This window comes from Carassius gibelio, chromosome A3 (assembly GCF_023724105.1).
Source record: "Carassius gibelio isolate Cgi1373 ecotype wild population from Czech Republic chromosome A3, carGib1.2-hapl.c, whole genome shotgun sequence".
In the NCBI taxonomy this organism is placed as follows: domain Eukaryota; kingdom Metazoa; phylum Chordata; class Actinopteri; order Cypriniformes; family Cyprinidae; genus Carassius; species Carassius gibelio.
In genome coordinates, this window is record NC_068373.1 from 22,590,488 (window position 1) to 22,612,117 (window position 21,630).

At 38.2% G+C, this 21,630-nt stretch overlaps 1 protein-coding gene across 6 annotated transcripts in view; it reads right to left on the reverse strand.

Moving 5' to 3' along the window:
* Positions 1 to 7,998, reverse strand: part of LOC127952236 (axin-1) — a 31,069-nt gene extending 23,071 nt beyond the window's left edge. Inside the window, exons 1-2 of one of the 6 annotated variants that reach the window (XM_052550650.1) lie at positions 7,855 to 7,998; positions 1,684 to 2,655 (exon numbers count right to left, since the gene is read on the reverse strand). In XM_052550650.1, coding sequence (XP_052406610.1) covers positions 1,684 to 2,561 — 878 coding nt within the window. In that variant the 5' untranslated portion in view covers positions 2,562 to 2,655; positions 7,855 to 7,998. Of the gene's footprint in view, positions 1 to 1,683; positions 2,656 to 3,417; positions 4,390 to 4,462; positions 4,954 to 7,854 lie in introns of those variants that run through there. The other 5 variants (XM_052550653.1, XM_052550644.1, XM_052550665.1 and 2 more) reach the window with 5 other exon arrangements.
* Positions 7,999 to 21,630: the final 13,632 nt, after the last annotated feature.

Sequence of the window (21,630 nt, forward strand, 5' to 3'; positions counted from 1 at the left end):
CTAATACACAGCCCTACTTTTCCCAGTATATGCATTTACATCAGTGTTTCTCAGTCAGGGGATTCAGTAAACATCGAAGGGGGCCTGCAGATGACTTACAATTATTTAATAAGAAAAAACAATCAATTAACCAAAATATCTCAAAATCAAGATTTCCTGTCTCATGTCTTAAATGGTGAATTTTTTTTTTCTGTAACTTAATTCTTAACAAGTTTATTACAAACAACAAGAAAAATCATGGGGCCTTTAAATATAACATTGGGGATCCTGGAGTAAAAAAAATTGAGAATCACTGACACAAACATTAAAGGACTAACACTCAGACTAAAGGCCAATGTATACTTCCGTATCGAACCAACGCCGAAGCCTTATGTGCACCTCTCCAAAAAACTAACAGCAAGTTTTTTTTCGCAGACCGCAAGCGTTGTGATTTGTCTGCTAGAACCCATCCCTCCGTATGTACTTGAGTTTTGTGTGTGTTTATGGGCACTTCTAGGAGGCTGATAAAATGATATAAATTTTATTTTTGATTGGACTATCAAGTTGGACTAACAAAGATGGAAAATTTGATGCATCCAACTCTTCACATATTTGATAATGCATTGCATAGTATACATGTGGACATAATGCTCGTACAGCACATGTAAAAGTAAAAAGTGATTTTACTATGGAAAAAGTATATGAACACCTCAAACCTGGAGTGGCTTATTGCTTTGATATGTCATCATGAAAGCACCTGTCCATATTTGCTTTTAAATCTAGGATGGAAAGCTTTGTAATCTTCAGAAGAGGCTGTTTAAAGGCCCACATGCACCACTTTCTATTCCAGCAGGACAAGGATTAAAGTATTTAGCAGTCGCATCTCTAAATCCCATTTTGCTCATATGGAGGGACTAAAGGCTCTGATGCATCAAGTGATTTGCTGTAAATTTCACAGCACGGCTTAAAAACCACGTCTCTCCTGATAAAGCAATGCCGCTGCGATGTGCGATATGAATAAGAAAGATATGTGCACTAAAAGAGCACAATAGGCCATCACGACCGGTGGCGAGGAATGTCTCAGGAATGTCTAAGCACAAAAAATTCATTACAAAACACAATACCTGAAGCATACATTCCAATACGCTCGCTCGGCACGCAAACCATGGGTGGTATGAGAGATCGAGATCTGAACACATTCAGAAACACACCGTATCTCTACACAGCTGTGGGCTTCAAAGTGCATTAGATCAGATACACAAAACGTCCCTGAACGCAACTGTTCAATCTATACCCCAAAACTTTTTGGAGTGTGCGCATTCTTTCTTTCGCACAAAATATTCAATGCAGTTTCTTCCTTTGTGCACAGTCTAAAGAGAATCCATGTTGTGGTTTTCCTGAAGAAACCTTTATTCTGCTGCAAAGCCTGCCATTCAAGAGACACCTGCATGGAGAACACAAAGAGTACCCACTTGCACCAACTCGCAGTAGGCAAAGACAACGCTGCGACCCACTATCTGTCTTGCTACCTCAGTCGCAGCTACTTAGAGGATTCTGCCTATACTGCATTCTTCTCATCTCCTGTGGAAGGCTGTGCTTAACTCCAATTCCCTTTTTATCTTTTTCTTCTGACTGCGCTTGCAACGTGAGGGGGAAGGGGGATGGAAGAAGGGAGAGAAGCTTTGAAAAGCTGCAGGGATTTACCTGTATTCACGGTTGTCCTGATATCTCTTACTGTTGGCCACCCGCTGAGGCACAGTTTCCATGAGCAGCTTCTGGGTCAGCCTGTTGCTGGGAGTGGAGTCACTTTCATGGTTCTGCTCCTGTTCCTGGTCGCACCGCCATTCCTCGTCTTCGTTCAGAGTTGGCAAGTAGCCTGGCAGGGCTTTGCCGTTGCCTGACACCGAGCTCTGGTCGCAGAATAGTTTGGGACTCTCTCCGCCCGTCCTGGTGTATTCCAAGTATATGTCGGACTTTAAAAACAAAGGGTAGGTGTTTTCTTCCATCATAGTCTGAATTTCGGTTTGTGCCTGGTCGAACATGGCAGGATCGATGTGAAGCTTCATCACGCAGTCCCTGATGAAGCTCTTGGTGGCCGGTTTGATCTGCCTGGACACGATTCCATTGTTATCCAAGATGTATTTTTTGTAAATGGCTTTCGCGAGTTTCAGCATCTTCTCGTTGCCTTCGTTGGCCTCCTGCTTGCGGAAGCCGCTGCAGGCGAACCAGAAGTCCAGCAAGTCGGCACACTCCTCCTGCTTGAGGAAAGTCCTGAACAAGTGGATGCCATCTTGGTCGTCTAAAAGCGAGTGCAAGGACTCCGCCCATTTCAGGTAGGGTGGCGTCGGGGAAGCGCTACCCTCAGGCTCATAGCCCAGATCCAGGTCGGGTCTTCTGGGCGTAGCTATGGAGGTCTCGTTCTTGAGGCTCTCGCTCTTAGACGAGTAAAAACTGTGGCCATATTTCCGTCCATTTCTGGACACCAGATCGCCCTCTTCCCCGGGAACCGGGGGTCTGGGGGCATCCTCAGTGAAGCTGCTGCCCACATCGGGCAGATAACGGCCCGTCTCGTTTATACTCATGCTCGCACTGTCCCTGCACCCTGTCCCAGTACAGCCCACAAGGCAGAAAGTTTATTTCCAGGCTTCTATTAATGCCACTGCAAAAGAATTCCTCCTATAAGAGAAGAGAGAAAAGGCATGGAAAAACATTCAGAAATGCTTGAAACGATGATGCAGTGTAAAAACAGTGTAAAACCATGTATAAAACAGTGCTGATTAGTGCAAGAACCAAGTATCTGATGCAAAGACTTTTACCTGAATGTTGGTGTAACATTTCATACCAACAAACAGAATATCCATGAGAAAATAACATTACATAGAGGACAACATAGTGTCACTAACTAATTGAATTGATTTTATATCATAGTGTTTTCTCAGTGTGCTGGATTTTAAGTGATAAGTTGTGGCACACCTTAGCACATGCATCAAGCAAAACAATAATTTTTATCACCAATTGTCACAAGAAGCAGATCAAGTGTATTCACAACATAAATTCTGCACATTGCATACAGCATTAAAAGATTAGACAAGTAAAGGATGTTAGTTTATTTAAACAACATGTATTTGCTAGAAAGTTAGCTGCTTGCAGCTATGCATAATTAACTGTTAGTGCACGCAACGTGTGACAAGGACACTGTAAAATAAGTGTTACCATAACATTTTAAACTTTAAAGAGATACGAGTCAATTACATCGTAATAATAGCTCCAACGGTACACGTGTTGGCCAATTTAAAACCTATGTATCTAGGTTTAATTAAACACTGCAGGGCTCTACAATCCCATTAAGTTTACAGTGGCCTCAGGCATCTATCTTAAAGCAAAGATAGCAAAAAAGAAAAGAAAAAAAAGGCCAGCCATCGTGGCACAAACACTCACCTGTGACACGCTTTACGACACCAACCATAAATCCAACACTTTCAAGTTTCGACCTTAAAACCTTTGACTGCCTGCCAAATAGATTTCGTCTGATGTTCTTGATAAGCAAGCGAAGGAGGAAAGAAACCTTGAGCTTTGCAGTCAATAACTTCACCAGCGTGAACTTCAATGGCGATGAGCTAGCAGGCTAATCCAGCACAAGACGCGAATGTATAAACATTTTACACACACTAATGCTGTAGTTTACTAGCGTAACGCTCCTAGTGCTAACCTGGGGAGGCTACTAGCTAGCTACAAAGCCAAACATGACGAGTTTAAAACACAAATACAACCAACATTAACCGCATCAAATAACATAACGCGCGAGGAGAGGAAGTAACGTTACGTGCGGCGCGACACCTTCCCGAACAAGTGATCAAAGATGGTGAAAACACTTTGACCATCCTTGAGCGCACGGGCCGACATTTCTAGCGAGCTTGATCTACTCATCCGACTCAACTAGTGTGAAAACACGTTGTCACAGCACGCTAGCCATCTTTAAGCGCTACAAACGCCAATATATCCGATCATCCCACTAACGCACGGGGGAAAACGCGGCCATCTAAAAACGGGTCGCGTTCGCTGCGCTTTTCCTTCGCTGACGGCATTACAACAGCTCTCGCGATCTGCTTTGAAGTGAGCCCCACATTCATCGCATTCATGTCTCGGCCTCAGCAGCAGCAGCAGGAGCGGATGGGGGAGGGGAAAGTAAGAAACAAACTCCGTACACACACACAGCCAGGCCCTTCCGCAGCCCAGGGACTAGTGTGCAACTTTGCAACACTGGTTTTCGCACTCCAACACACGCCGATAGACCGAGCGCGAGAGCTTTATACGCGCGCCTCGATCTCGCGAAGGATTCGAACGCGAGCGGCGAAAAAGCGACGGTGCATTTCATCTCTCTCTCTCTCTTTCACATACAGTCTCTCTCACACACACACACCGCTACCGCAAACCCCCATTACACCCAAGCTAGGAGGAGGAAAAAAAGTGCTCCGTACTGTACCTGTGAGAACCTACTCTCCGTTTCCGAGCGCATCGGGAATAGCGTTGTATGCGGCGAGATGCGAATCGTGTCATCGATGCGGCTCTCGGAGTTTAAAAATAACAAAGAAAACAGTCGCTTCTCCACCTCTCCATGGCTGTCTCTCACACTCCTGTGCCCGTGTGCGAGTGAGAGAGAGAGAGGAGCAGGAGATGTGCAGCGCCGCGCACGGCCAGAAATCACACTGCCGCCTGGAGAAAGAAAAAAGGGAGGGAGGATGAAGGCGAGGAAACCCTGGAGTGTGTGAGGAGGAGCGCCTTCAATTCACTTCCACTACAGCGTGAATGTGCTCTCAGAAATACGTTTTGCCAATTAAACAATTCAGAGGTGAACGGCGCCTCGAGGAACATAATTACAATGACATAGGCACGAGAAGATAAGCCAGCAGTCTTCTAGAAAAAGCGCTTTGATTCTTCACTGAGCAGGTCGCCCTCTCACGGACGCCGCCATGTTGACATCACATGACCTGCCGAGTCATACAGAGCACCAGATGCCACCAGTACTACTACTAAAACTGTTTACTTTTCACTAGATGACCTAAACCAAACATGCATACTGCACAATATATAAACAAACATAATCTGCACTGAAATAAAACAAACAAACTGTTGGAAGATGTACTGGTAATTTTCTGCTATAGGTATGTTTCTAGCCTTTCTTCAGTGGAAAAAAAAGTGCCCATATTTTGGTACTCTTCTTTAAATGGTGTTTGGGATATAAAAGGACATGCACAATCTTTACCTATAGTATAATATTGCTGCACACGCAATAAAGAGCTTCTTCATCATTGTTTCCTATAATAGTAAATTGTTGATCTCATCCAGTGCTCTTTTAGTTTTTTGTTTTCTCTCATAAAATATCCCTTTACTGTTAGAAACCGCTGCAAGCTATTCCATGCATGAGTGAATCGTCCTAAAGAATCAAACTGAATATCAAATACCTTTATGCAAATCAGTTTGGCCGTAGATCGAAACAGTGATTCATTCACAAATCTGGCATCACTTGTTCAGATTCTGAACAGCTCATGGAAAAAACTGATTGCTAAAATATATTCAGGGGGGAAAAAAAAGATTCACAGGCCGGTGTGCGGTTGTCTTTAAATAAGCATGTATCAGTAATATTCCACAACATACACATTTTTGATTAAACATTTTTCCAAAAGACTTTAATTAAGTATGGCTTTTTTTTTTTTTTGAAAGTTGTGTTTTGAAAATCACATCATGTGATCTAGGATCTTTATACAGGGCTTTCCATTATAAAGACTGCAAGGCTATACAATGCACCCTCTTTTTCATCCACATAAAATCCAATATGGCATTTACCCTGTCTGAAGTCTAAGATTTTATGTACTTAATGAGTCTACAATGGTGCATCAGCATCTGTAAAATCTAAAAAATATCCAAACAAGCAATCATTCTCTGCTATAGTGATGAAACATAAGCAACGACCTCCGGCTTCCATATATACAGACCAAGGGTAAACAGCAGGACTTCAAGCACCGAGTGGAAATTAACAACAGTCACAGCTGCCACACTGCAAAAACGTCTCCAGACCAGAGCCACCAACAACATGAAACATTTCTTAAGAGTGAATGCAAGAATATGTAGTATAAAACACAAAATAAACAGCCGAAAAGGAACAAAACAAAAGATGGTTAAACTGCTTTAGTGTGTAGAGGCAACAGTTAGCAAACAAACCTCATCCAAACTGATAAGTCAACCCAAAACCACACTAAATGCAGACAAAGCCATACTGAGTGCACCTCTAATATCTATTCATTTTGTAGTCGTTCTGCAGATGTGTCAGTGTCTGTATGATTTAGAGGATAGTCCTGTATGCATGCACAGCTGTATATTTGTTGATTAGTACAATTATAGTGGACTATAAACTTGAGGAAGTCAACAGTTTTCCATCTGCAGTGTCATTGACACATTTAATGGCTCTACCGTGACAGCTTGGACTTGCTATCTGTTTTCAACTCTTTATTTTCTAGCTATCAAGGTGCCGTAATCTAAAAAAGTTTACCCAGTAAATCCCTTCCTTTTACAGCAAGTTCCTTTGGTGTGCAATATTCAAATACTGTTTACACATAAATTTATTGTTCAAATTACAATGTAACATACCAAAAAAACTAAACTAAACTAAAATCCCCAGCCTGAGCTTAACACAGTAAAACCTGAGTATGAAAAAGCCTCCTCAACTCTCTCAGTTTGAGCAGAGATTAGAATCGAGGTACATTTTGCATTGTATCTCTCCATCTGACAAAAGATGAAAGCAACGTGGTAAAAGAAAGAATGCAAGAGATTTAAACACTGCTCTTTTCTTTCAGTCATGAAAAAGCATGCAGCAGAAAGTATCTTTATAATCCTGTTCGAGAATGTTTTTAAAGTCTTATAAACCTTACAGACATTACTGGAAATACGAATATCCTTCATCCCATATTTAGTCTATTGAAGGGTAGAAATACTGTATTTCATCAGAGTGGACATAGACAGGCGAACATTGTGAGAGTCAAAACCTCTGCAAATGATATGTGGAAGGTAATTCTGGATTTATGAGTTAGTTCAGTGAAGGAATTCACATCTTATGACTTTGAACGGGCCGTATAGTGTTAAAAGAACCTGCCTTTGAAAAAATTAGCAGGCCTTAAAGATGAATATTACTTGCTCTGAACCTCTGAAGTTATGACTCAACACCTGGATATAATCAGGCATGTAATCTCATGGATTCATTGCAAAAAGATCAAAGGCCTTTGGAATGTGAAGCCCTGTTCCTCCTTTTTATGACTTTATTTGATTAGCTCATCTGAAAATGGAAGAGGGGTTTGTGTGGAACCATGAATTTAATGACATATTACAAACTGCTCATGGGAAATCAAGACTGGGTGTAGTTAGGCATTCATCTCGGAATTTGACACACCTTAACTTTCACAAAAGAACATTAAAGGAACATTTGTCATGGTTTGCCAAGTCAAGATTACCAAAAATGTAGGAAATTTTGATGACCATGCCAAATGAACAATTCCTTTTTCATTTTCCTTTTCTTTTTTTTGTATACAAGATACACTGCTGTTCAAAAGTTTGGGTTTGGTAGGTGTTTTTTTTTTTTAATTATGAAATGACTTTTTTTTTTATGTGTGTGTGTGTGTATACAACATATATATATATACATATATATATATATATATATATATATATATATATATATATATACACTGTATACACATACGCACAGTACTGTAAATACATTTATTATCAAGACATTGCAATTCCTAACTATATATCTGCACTTAACATTTGTTTTGTTCCCATAATTCAGTCCGTTAACATGAATAAAAAAGGTAAACCGATTACCTGATGAAACGGTAAGTTTCTGTCTTGCGTTTTCTGGCTTCCCCCAGCTCTCCCTCCATTGACAGAAGATTCCATTTCAATACCATTAACTAGATCAAGTTCCAGTAAAAACTGCATCCTCCTCTTTTTCAGAGAATCCAAGGCGAATGTCCACAAAGAAACGGTCCATTCCAGGTAATTCACTGTCCCCATTCGAATCTGAAACATGAATAAACTTTATTATCAAATCATTAGAAATTTTTAACAATGTAGTTCCTTGTTTTTGTTTTTTTTTTACATTTCATATTCTGTTTATTTATACCCAAACATGCGCACACACACGCATATTATATATATATATATATATATATATATATATATATATATATATATATATATATATATATATATATATATATATATATATATATATATATATATACAGTAAATTTTGATGATGAGCATATTTTTCCAATAATGTTTTCCAGTCAACAGACTATGCATGGGCTAGTGAATACTGGGCCAGTGCTTAAATCAGATGGCATCAGCAGCTGCAAACTCAGATCTATCCTTGCCCTTCCTGAGGCCTGGCTTTGATTACTGGGCCCCCCACCACGAGCCAACACATGGCCATGAGCGCATACCAACTCAGTGCACAACCTCTGAGCAACCACTTGGAAACAATCAAGAGGTAAATAGCATGAAATAGAGGTGTTTGGAAATGGTTTGGAGAGATCGTGGAGATTAGGAGAGCATTTAGTAATTGCTCAAAGCCAGATTATTCTTGCATTTGGACCATTCGAGCAGGAATCATTTGGGGAACTGTAACCAGAGGTCAGAGTCACGTGGGTGAATGTCAGATTGTTCTATCGTTGTTCTTCTACATATAGTGAAAGTCACAGTCCCGGAGGAAACTATTGGAATCATTTGACAGCTGTGTTTGGCGAGCTTCCTGCATGAGTTTTGATGGAGGTTGTGACTGGCAGCTGTAGCTGCCATTCTGCTACCTGTTGAGTGGCCTTGGAACTTTTAGACAAATGACATGACAGGTGCACTTTCAGCTTAAGTACCTGCTCCTCTACAAAGCAGCTGGGGTGATTGCTGGTAGGTTGCACAAGACAAAGAAAAAAACAGCAAGTCTGCTCTGAAGTACACTGTTTGCTCATATTTTCCAGTTCTGCTCTCCCCACCATTCTGTCCGTAGCTATCGAATAAACCCGTTGTTTTTCTTCTGAAGAATACTCAAATAAACACACACTCAAGAAACTGTTACAGCTGCAATGTCAGAATGAAGCACTTAAGGCATACATTTCGCAAGATAAATCTGGATAAATTAGATGCAGGCATGTCAAAAAATAGGATATACTCGGTATAAATATGATGATAAATCATTGCAATGCCTGTAATAATTTTACTCACAGTGCACTTTCAGTAACCTTATCAGAAACCTTAAATTATACTATCATAGTTTTTGTTAATATTTTGAATTCTATTTTATTTCTACATTTTCTCTTTTCATTTTAATATGAGTTAAAAATGCGATTAATTTTGTTGTGTTTTTGTCATTTTTATTTTTTTATATATAGTGTTAGTTTTTAGTTTTAATTTAAATAGTTTTAGCTATTTTAATAATTCAACTTAAAACTAAAAGAAAAAGATAAGTGCCAGCTTAAATTAAAGAAGTACATTTTTAAAATATTTTATTTAATTCCAGTTAATGTTTATTTTATTTCAAGTTTGTATGATTTTAGTTTTAGTTCACATTAGAGTTAAAGAAAATAACCCTAATGCACACACAATTAAATTATCCACTTCCATCATAACGCATATTAACTTAAGTAAATAAACATTTGAATTGAATTAAAATGTCTTAATTTACTATATAAGCACTTTTCTCTCCTTTAATAATTAGATATGTTTTATTGTTGTTTTTTGGACCTGACTTGGTAACAATATTACAATAAATTATGCAATGTAACAGGCTCCTCCAGCATGAGGGTTATTATATGTTAGGAAGAAACTGTCACATAATCATGTGTAAAATATACATACACATATACTTCCAGTTTGGCTTATCAAACTTGTTAAATGTACACATTTAATGACAGGTGATGACTGATATGGCACAAAAGTTTGAGGCAACATTTCAAAGCTTTAGGCTAAATAAATTCTAAATTCATAGGCAAAAGCTTAAATGTGTTACTATTATTTTGGATTTCCCACATTATTACTATCACTGCACATATATACTTAAAATATGTAGTATTATAAGGCATTATATTGCATTTTTAAAAGTACATTTGTTAAATTTACAAAAACTTATTGGTATGGCATTTAAGTTTATAAGGGGGGGGGGGGGGGGTGTAGTTTGATGGGCCTCCAGCTGAACTGTGGTAATTGTAAATTCCAAAGGTTTTCAGGTCTGACTAATAGGATTGCTGTGTCACTCTATATTATCTGTATCAGCAAGAGTAGTTCTCAGCTTCAAGGACATCCCGCACCATAAACGCAACTCGGGAACTTTGTGGTATACGTGACACACGGCATGATAGCAGGCCCATAAAAGTAATTACCTATGATTTTTTAGCATTGCCGATGACATCACAAACATTCTTCAAATGTTCATTACATCAACATTGCACTGCAGGAAGTAATAATGAGTAAATAAATACATAAAACAGGTTTATGTTTACATCTTTGTTGTTTAACGTCTGAGATCAAACATGTTGTTTTGTAACTTGGTTCAGCTTTGTCCAGACATATTACAATAAATAAAAATAAGATATACCTTACTAAAATCACTGGTACACTGAGTAGTAATTCTAATGTTGTAGAAACCATTGTTGTTGTTTTTTTTTACAGAAAACATATGACCAGCAGAGTTTTCCAACAACATTTGGATAATGCTCAAAGACACCTTTGACTGTCTATAAATAAAGATTAGACTGAAGCATGCAACAGACATAAATTTACAGTCATGATAAAATTCCAATTAAGGGAGCAGGTATACCGAATTTGAAAATGGAGCATGACAGTAAATGTGGCAGGAAACAGATAAGTTCTTGGCCCACGGTCATTCATTTTAATTTTTAAATCACCTCTGACTAAAACATGTGGTGGCTTCCATCCCATTGTGGCATCTCACATCTGGTAGGTTAAGCAGGATAAGTTAAGTCAAGCCCACGGCGGTCTTCCATGAACCTATTGTTTGTGACAGTCCCATCTGCTCAGATTCGCCAGTATCAAGCGCAGGAGCAGATGAGAGGGCATCCACGGGGACCCCCGCTGTAACATCATAGAAGGAATGCTTCATCTGAGGAACTGAATCAATACCCCTCTTCAACCAAAAAAGAAACCTCAGAAAATGGAGATTTTATTTCTTCATGATAATAAAAATAAAAACACACTCGCCAAATAACTTCTTATCTCTTTCTTCTTTTGAATAACCCATATTTAAATTAATCTTTACGGTCAGTTGCTTGTTGTTATATCTCCATACATATCTTACTAAATTAAGTTACTAAATCATAAGGAACTAAAAAAATCATAAGTTACTTAAACATTTTCAGATCCATTAAACTTATTTGCATAGATGTTTAATAGCTCCATATTGTTTTCCCTTACAGTTTTTACCTTTAAAAACATGTAAAATAAGTAAATACAGTATTCATTTGCATAGATTTCACGGCATCTAATCTTCATGGTCAGTGACACCAATGACTGTAACACAACAACTATAGCCTATAAACTACACAATAGACATTCCAGTCTCTCAGCTGCATGTAACCAGGCCTCGGCGTAACCATTTCAGCGGCTGTGACAGACTAATATGCGACTCAAGCCTTCAATAAAAAGGCGATGACAGCCATGTCAGGTGAATGAGGATTTGAAGAAAAGGAGTGAGTTCAGCAGGTGTTTCTTTAGCTATGAATCAATTTGAGACTCTAGTTACTATTTCTGATTCCAACAAACTATTCATTTATCATCAATGCAAAAGGACAAAACGTTTACTAGGCCTATTCTGTTTACTACACGGTAAATTATTTTTCAGTCACTGAATGTTGGTTTTAAAGAAGATACTTTTTCTTTCCACTTAAATTTCACATTTAATTGAATGTCACTTGTAAATATTTGTGAAATTTACTAGCAGTTTCTTAGTGAAAATAGTTTCAAATGAATCCTAAACCATTATTTTTTTTCAGTGTAGGACTTTTTAGTGTGTTCAAAGAATTGACCCAACTAAGCTAAAGGTAAAATGACCACGTCTACCACAGTAAGAACTTTTAATGACTTTGAAGCAAGTGAAATGCCACTATTAAAATTAAGAAAGTCAAAACTAATAGATATTCCATAACAATCCCTTTTTTATAAATTAGACAGATGTGCAATTTTGTGCACGGTACAACTTTTAACTTGTTAATTTGGAGTGGACACATGGTGGAACAAAGAACCATTATGAGCAAAAAAATGAATGATCATTCTGATGTCATGATATAAGTCCTCTCGACAGGAGAAAGAAAACCCATTTCTGGCCAGCATTCCTCTGTGTTGGTTTTTGTTACAGCTGCCAGTGCAAATTTACCCCTCCTTGTAGGCTGTGCTTGAAATAGGCTTATCTTTTGAGGGGCCTGATCAGTTGACAATAGCCCATTTAGATGTTAAAGCTGAGTGCTGCTCTTCTCATTTCTACAAAAGATAATTATTCCTTCAAATAAGTTACTTCAAGGGTCCTTTTAGCACTTCTGTAAAAAGTGGAATAATAAGACTTTGAATTATGAGGAAAAACTGAGATTTTCGAGACAAAGAAGCACATGCTTGAAATGTTCGGGGCTGGCAGCACTACGAAACAAAGGCGACGAGGGTCCGGTCCAGAAAAGCTGATTTATATTTTAATGATTGGGACATCAGAAAGGGAAAATGTCTTTGGTGTATTGATAAGCTGCTCTTTTTAGTGCTCGCAAGTCTTGGGAGAAAGGTGGTATCTAAAGACTGTCAGAATGGGCTCTGGAGTCCTGCTGATATCTTTTGTCATAGCTGAATAAATTGTGACTAACAAGGCCAAGAGTGGATTAGCCACAGAGGATTAAACAGGTTGTTGCTTGAGGTTTGTCTAAAACCAAACTACTGATTAATGTTTCCATACGAAAACATGCACGTATGCCACATTCGGGCGCTTTAGCTTATTTTGTCGGCAAACAATGTGCCGCTAATGACACGGGGCTACAACGACAAATCGGCGAAAGACTCAGAACGCTAACAACTGTGCAGTCAGAGAGGCTTAAAAGCTTGTTACTATCGCCAATGCTATGAGCTAGAAATGCACAGCAAGCGGTCACAACAATTGAAGCAGCGTCTTTGAAAGCAAGAGGGCCGTGACAGACATGAGTCTACGAGACGTAAATAATAAAGACACTGGCAAACAGCGCTACACGGAGAAAGAAGAAACTGCCGCCGTTATCAACGGTACACAATTGATGCACAAGCCATCTTCAGGGTTACCTCAGTGTACGGAAGAACAACTTTTTCACCGTTCTTCGTCGTAGAGTTTCCTGATTGTCTCAACGGATTTGGTCTCGTGCTACGCAGTCTGCAACATCGCCGGCCGCCATCTTTAATCACAACTGGGTTTAGTTGGCTATGGTCCTCCCCTCCATCTTTCTTTATCTTCTGCTTTCCTCCAAGCCCCCTCTCAGTTTGTTATGAGGGCTCTTCTTTTGACATCATATCGTGATATCGACAGGTTCACGGACGGCTCGGTTGGGAATCGGCGAGAACATGGAGCTCTTGCTGCTGCGCTTCATCCAATGGTGGATTCTCTGACCATGCTTGATTATCTCGAAACATATCCGCTAAGGACAAATATTCATCCCAGATCTGAGGCCTTTGATCTGATGAAGGCCCGATTTGAAAGCCCCCTCCAAAGAGCCCTTTTATAGACAGCGTTCCCTCAGATGTTCCAAGTAATGAGATTTAGAGTGCTATGATTAATCTAGGCCAATTTCATACACACACAAACACACACACACACATGAAAACACAAAGACATGGACATAAGCATACTGACTGATCGAATTAAGTTTACACAGCGATTCCTCCCATCCGCAAATCAACGGAAAAATATATACGAAAACCGAACAACAGCCCAGCTGGATTTCTTTGATCGTGCTTTGGAAAAAAATAGATTTGAAGAGGCTTCAACAACCATATTGAAAACTACGTCCGCAACGCTTTTTTCTCGCTTGCATTTGCCCAACGTTCACCGTCCAGACTATTATTCTTCGAGCTCCAGGACGACCAGCACTTATTTGTACTGGTAATGCTAATCTCGTTGACCACCATCTCTGACACATTTCACAGAGTCGACTCCGAGAACAATAATGTGAGTTTAGTCTCAAAATGGTTGATGCTCTCACCTGCCTCTCCTGCTGGGTGTCTCCTCCGCTGTGATTTCTGTGGTCCGCCATGACTGGGCGCAGTCGCCTACTTGCCACCCCAGAGTACTTTCTTATACTCATGAATCTCTTTCTGTTTCTTACTACTGTGTTGCTGAAAGATGTGCATCTTTACTTTATGTTGCAGCTCCAGCTCTGCAACCTGATTGGTGGACGCAAGGACCAGATGATAGACCTCAGAACCCTATTGTAACTATAGCAACAGACCCCACAGGCATGAGTGATTTGCTCCTAATTGCAAAGTAAACATTAGGAACGGAACTGGATATTATCACAAGGTGTGACGAACCTTGGGGTGACGATTGCAAAAATGCAATAAGCTTCAAAACGAAAACAAAGCTGAGCGCTGTCCAATACGCTGCCCATTCTAAGCAGGATGAAAAGGGAAGCACAAAGACCACAGAGTAGCGGTCCTTTTCAAACAGCTATGCAGTTTTCAGTGCTTCACGCCAATGCTATTTGATGTTTGGGAGCATTTCATTCATCACAAGAAAACAACAACAGACCATCGATGGGAAAAAATGCACAAATATACATGGCGAGGCGAGATGAACAAAATCGGTGTAGGCAGATGAGAGTGCTGGAAAGGAAAACATAGAGAACGCGAAAGATGATATTGCCTTTGTTGGGAAATGTTATCAGCTGCTTACCTTTCATACGGATTTCACACTTGCTTGTCTAGTAGCAGCCAGGGTCAGACCCAGCAAACCCTTCCCACAATGACCGATTTTCCATTCAAACCGTCCTGGCGTGGATCCTTGGTATTGCCTGCCACTTGCATTTGCATTGGCGCCGCCACTCTCAAACAAATTTACCACACACACTTTGTCTTGTTTTCAGGACTTCACATCATGGTGTCTTTAGGCTCGCGTCGGCTAGCGGTGGACTCTTATTGAAAAGACAGTTTTGATTCCGCACGCCACACGTTCAATAACAGCGAGGTGGCTAGTGAGAAAAGAAAGTCACTACAAAATAGCAGCTGGCCATTAGTCTCAGTGGCCCCTCAGTACCCTGCACAGGCTCATATGTTTGGGGGGGGGGGGGGGGGGTTGTTATTGACCGAGGGAGGGAGATCACAGATACATTATGTTTAATGAGTCATTTTCATTGTTTATCACAAAAAAGAAAACCTACAGTAGAAGGAAGCCATTTGAAAACTAAAGCTGTTCAAGTTATTACTTTACATATTTAAAGAGACATTTCTTTTATAGAAGGAGCACAACTATAGATAATTGGAAGACATATTAATATAATAAATGTATTTAATAAACTTATAATAAATAAATAATGCAGTTTTTCTAAAATACACTATCCTTCAAAAGTTAGGGAAATTAATATTTTTATTTAGCAAGAATGTGTTAAACTGACCAAAAGTGACAGAAAATAAATTAAATAATGTTGCAAAAGATTTAAATTTTGAATACACATTCTTTGAATCTTTGTGTTCGTAAAAAAAAATCCTGAATTTTTTTTAATCTAATTTTCCACACAAATATTAAGCAGCACAACTATTTTTAACACTGCTAATATTAATAAATCAGCATAATAGAATGATTTCTGAAGGGTTGTTTGATACCGAAGACTGGAGAAAATGCAGCTGAAAATTCAGCTTTGCCATTACAGAAATAAATTACATTTTAAAAATGTATATATAAAAAAAAAACAGCTAGTATTATTTTTACAATATTAGGTTTCTTATTTATTATTATTATTTTTTTTTTTTTTCAAATATTTGAAGCTTTGAATAAGAGACTTCGTTCAAAAACATTACCTTTTGAATGGCACTGTACCTTTAAATTCACCTTTTGGTTTTGGTTAGACCACGCTTTTTAGCAGGCATCTAAAAACACAAATGGAACATGCTGTAATGTTATATTAATGCTACTATAAAAATTCCAATTACTTTGATAATGTCAAATATGCTCACAAGAAAAAAAAAAAAAAAAACAATTCAAAACCCAGAGGATAACATTTGTTTTTGTCAGGACTATCTAGTTCATCAAAGAATGACTAGTTATTATAGTCAACTAGTAAGAGCTATTTCGGCCCAATAGCAACAGCATTGCTAAAATAGCTACATTTGTTTTTCATTTGACAAAATAAGTAAAATAATTTCCAAAGTAAGTAGCCCGGTTAAAATAGGTAAATAACAAATCAACCAGGCAAACTAGCTTTAAAATAATATTATGAGTGTAAGTATTAAGTAAATAGATGAAATATTTTAATCAAAGTACTGGCAGTTGCTGCAGTGGGACTGTCTTTTGCTGATGAAAGATCAGTTCGCTTTTCCCCTTCAGCAGTGAAAAAAGGGCACATAATAAACAATGGCAGCACATCATTAAAATACTGCACACCACGTACAGAGCAAAACAACCTTATGCACCAGGGGAGATTCAAAATACTTTTATTTGGCTCATAGACAAACAATACCTAGTCATACTGTAGCTGAGGTCGATGTATAGGTCATTATAGAGCAGACTGATGTATTATTCATAAGAGAATTCTCTTCTGAATAATACAAGAGATTAAACCATTTTTACTGCCACTTAGATTGTGAGTGGCATGATTGTGATACATGTGATTAACAAGATCTTAAATATAGACTGAACTGATGTTGTGAGTGCACATTTTAGCTCAAGGTGACTGATTAAATAGATAAGAAGACAGAAAAAGTGTCAAATAATAGTAGGGTATCGATTTCAAGCACTGAAACGGACTGGAAATGTCAAGAGGAGTGGCTTAAAAGTGTCAGCAAAAACAGTGAAATATCCTGAGGCTTTGAAGGTGTGTCAAAAGCGTATCCAGTTTCTTGCTGGTAAAATAAGGGCGGCGAACAGTTCCTATGACTTTAACGTAACAGCTCTAAAATAGAGCTAACACTAGCATACCCACTGACACCTTTTAAAATCAAACGTACACTGGCTGAACTGCTCCAGAAAAAAAGCATATTCAATTCTAATAAAAATGACAACAGCTGAAGATAAATCAAGAGAATCATCCGTTCTAGATCTCTGTTATCCTCCTGGAGGACTGCTCGTCACGTGCTGAAATCTATTTTCCTTTGTAAGGCAGACAGTCTGTCATTTTATCCTCAGGATCACCAATCAGAACTGTCTTTGCAAGAGCTTCCGAGAAAGGCTTTTCTCACCTCAAACAGTGAACTGCTTCACCTAGAATTCCCTGTTCTCACTGAGACGGTTTGAACAGACTTTTTAGTCGACTGTTGCATGAATAAAAATGTCTCATTAAGGGATATTGAGACTCAGGGATGGTTATACGACTGCGGTGCTGCATTGATTTGAAGATCAGCGGAGAGCAAAGGTGTTCAGAGAACTGAATCAATTCTGCATAACAATAAAATCCAACATCGCTCCATCCCCCAATGACACACACTCACTGCTGGCTTAAGATAAGATGAGACATAGTGTGCTGATTTTGATGTTTGATGAACACAAATCAAATCCCACCTCATAAATTACAAAGAGACAGTATAGGATTTGCAAATCCGCGTGTTGTAAAATGTCATATTTAAGTACGAAGACACAAACCAAACAACCAAATTCAATTACAGCATATTTGCAAAGTGTATAGCCTTCTAAGTCTTAGTTATCTCTAGAAATAATTATTATCTCTAAATTATTATTACAGAAGAAGGTTGACATCTTGACGAAAAACTTTTAGAACTGACTATAGTTAACTACAATTACGAAAACTCCATTCATTTTTATTTTAAATTTTAGTTAACTTAAAACGAAAATGAAGAGAAGCATAATAAAGCTACGTGTTGATAGCTCTATGCATTTTTTTTAAGATAAACATGCAAATAAAGCATACAAAATTGAAAAGTACAATTTTCCAAAAGTATGTTTTGACACAGTAAATAAAATAAAATAATGTTGATAATAACACTTAACAAAAAGTACTAATGTTTTGCCTTTTTATTTATTATATTGCTATTTTGTTTATCTTTGCTTTATGTGCTACTTATTACCATTGTTTCCTTTTTTCTTTTTTGCAATAACAGAAAGCACTTTCTTGAACACTTTTTTTAAAATCCCAACTGTAATAATAATATTTATTATTATAATTTAATATCTATCAATATTTATATTAATAGACATTAAATATTTGCTCAGCTATAGCAATTACTGTGTGCGTGTTTGTGTGTGTGTGTGTGTGTGTGTGTGTGTGTGTGAAAAAAAATGTATTCACACATATATGATCAGATGGCTTTCTTTACATTTGTGAAAAAGGGTATCATAACTCTTTCTGACATTATGTATATTAAATTATGAACTGTGTGAAATATGAATAAATGTCATTATATATACCTTTTTCATCTTGGTCTACACTATTACACATCAAAAGCAGCACAAACACAGAAGACATATGGGCAGATATCACGCAGCGCTTTGAAAATATATCACTTACAGAGCATTATTCAAAATATGGCCCTTGCCTATACAGTGCCTTTCCTATTCGCTCTGAAATCTCAGTCCAGAGCTCAGCCTGCTCAGGTTTCAGCAACAAAAATGAGCTCTTCTTGCATTCTTCCCACCCCCATCTCTGTACAGCTCTCCCCCTCCCACCTCTGGCTGTCTCTCTCGGAGACTCTTGTTTATTCCTCCCCTCAGGCTGTAAGATTGGAGCCCGGGCCTGCCATGAAAGAGCGCACACAAAACAAGAGAAGATTAAAGGACCGAGAGATATAAGGAGTGCATCTGACCAAACCATCTGTGCTACTCAAAACCATTTTTTTTAACCCTACAATTACATGCAGAGGTGTAAGAACCGCAGTGCAGGCAACCACATATAGGAAGCAGCAACATAAACACAAAATATGAGTGTTTATTTATGGATTCAGACATAGATGCTGCAAAGTATACAATGAGTTCAGCGAGAACAAACTAGAAGAACGATTGACCCGCACAGAGAAATACCACAAAAACCAACATAAAATCTAGTGTAGCTCTTCCCCCAGTTTAGATGCAATCTACTGGAATGGATGAATAACAAATACTGCAGATTTATGCAGTTGTATTTAGGGAGGGAGAAATTATATTTCTAATACAAATTCATGAGCTTGACTGAGCTGAACGGAAAATGCAAATGGCATACTTCTGGAAGGACACAATCTAGCTAATGCTTATTCTTCAAAATCTGCATTTAACATTTTTTTTTTTTTTTTTTTGGCTTACAGAACAGAATATGGAATTCTCTTTGGAGATCATTTATAAAAGAAAAGAGACACATACTCACACATGATAAAATTGAAAATGGTCTGGCCCTTAAGTGTGTGCAAAATAATGATCATGCAGTAGGTTTCGTGCAAGAAGGGTTTATGTCTGAAAGCAAGGTTATGTATATAACATAAGTTCTATACATATATGTGTGTGTGTGTGTGTGTGGTATATATATATATATATATATATATATATATATATATATATATATATATATATATATATATATATATATATATTGCTTAACAAAAAACAACTGAAAGTGGGGGATCACATCACATTATGAAATAAATGTTTTTCACCAATAAATGTTAGCCACAATTTGTATTACTCCTAGAAATTCTGAGTAAAATATAAGTATATTCCCATTTTTAGATCACCAGGGTGTAAAGGAGCATGAAATTGTCCAGCCGACTTTCTGTTTCACGGGAGTATAAATATCAGGTATTACAAAGTCCAAACTCCCCTTATAATCCATTAAGATGAGAAAAAGCAAAGAACACAGTTCAGAAAAAGTGACTAAGAAAGTAGCTAAAGTATAGAAAATTCCCATTTCCACCATCAAGGCAATAATTAAGACGTTCCAAATCAACTGTAGATGTTAGGAGTCTGTCTTGAAGAGGACGTGTGCCTATATTGTCTTAATGCAGAGTGAGAAGGAGAGTCTTGGGGTCAGAAAGCCTAAAAAATTATCAAACAGCACCTACATCGCCACAAGTTGATTGAGACTGTTTTTCAATAATAATAATAATAATAATAATAATAAACTGCTCTCATCCAAAAACAAACTCCAGCATATTCAGTTGCCAGACACAACTGGAAATTTAAATTGAGTCAGGTAACGGTCAGATAAAACTAAAAAACATTGTTATTTTTTTTGGAACACACAAGATGGGTTTAAAGAGATAAAAGCACCCATTGCCTACAGATAAATATAGGCCTACAGTTGGATCTTTAATGATGCAGGCATATTTCCTGCCTGAGGTCCTGGAAATCTTGTTTAGACACATGGCATCATGGATTCTATCAAATAATAAAAAATAAAAAAAACATGACTGCCACTGTTAGAAATCTTACAATGGGGCTTGGTTGGATCTTCATTCAGGACAATGATCCAAAACGAAATTTCAAATCAACACAGAAATGGGTCACTGAGCACAAAACGAAGTTTCTGCTATGGCCATTCCAGTCCTCTGACCTGAACCCTCTAGAAAATGAGTGGAGTTAGCTAGAGAGGAGAAGCACCAACATGGAGCTGGGAATCTGAAGGATCTGATCTAGAGAGATCCTGGACGAAGGAATGGTCTCTGATCTCTTGTCAGCTGTTCTCCAACTCATCAGGCATTATAGGTGAAGACTCAGAGCTGTAACCTTGGCAAATGAAGGTTGCAAAAAGTATTGAATAAAAGGGGGCCAATAATTGTGGCCAACGTGTATTGGAGAATGTTTATTTCATGACGAGATTTCCCCCCTTTTCAATTTTTTGTTTTGTTTCAGTGACAGTTTAGATTTTTGTGGGGTTTTTTTTAATGAACAATCAAAGGGATAAACAAATCAGATTTATTTTCACAGCCGAGTCAGGCTGGGGTTCCAGTTATGTGTATTTATATAATTCTGAGCGAGTAGCCACAGCCACAAAGATTCTGTAAATAGAAATTTAGAGAAAAGATTTGGGCTCTGATTAAGATGATCATGCAAAACTCATTATTTTGAACACACTGGACTGTTTACTCTGATACAAAACAAATCCTAGAGTTAAAGCAATCCAGCCTGAAGCCAGGGTTATTTTCCATGAAGATATTTTGACCCACGTACACAACACTGCGTTAAGAATCCTTCCATTACTTTTCACATATTATCAGGTCTAGACAGAAGCTCCAGAGCCTCAATATATATTATGGGCATGGTAATCATGACAGAGCACAAAACCTACTCTCCAGTATGATTTTTTTTATATCTTAAGTAAAGCCACGATTCAACAGCCTCCCCTGGTGGATGTAACGAATCACTTGTAACGAGAATGAACTGGATGTGAATTAAGCCCTTAGAAGACCGATCCATTTTAGCGAATCGGTTCACTCGGACAATTCACTGCAACGAGC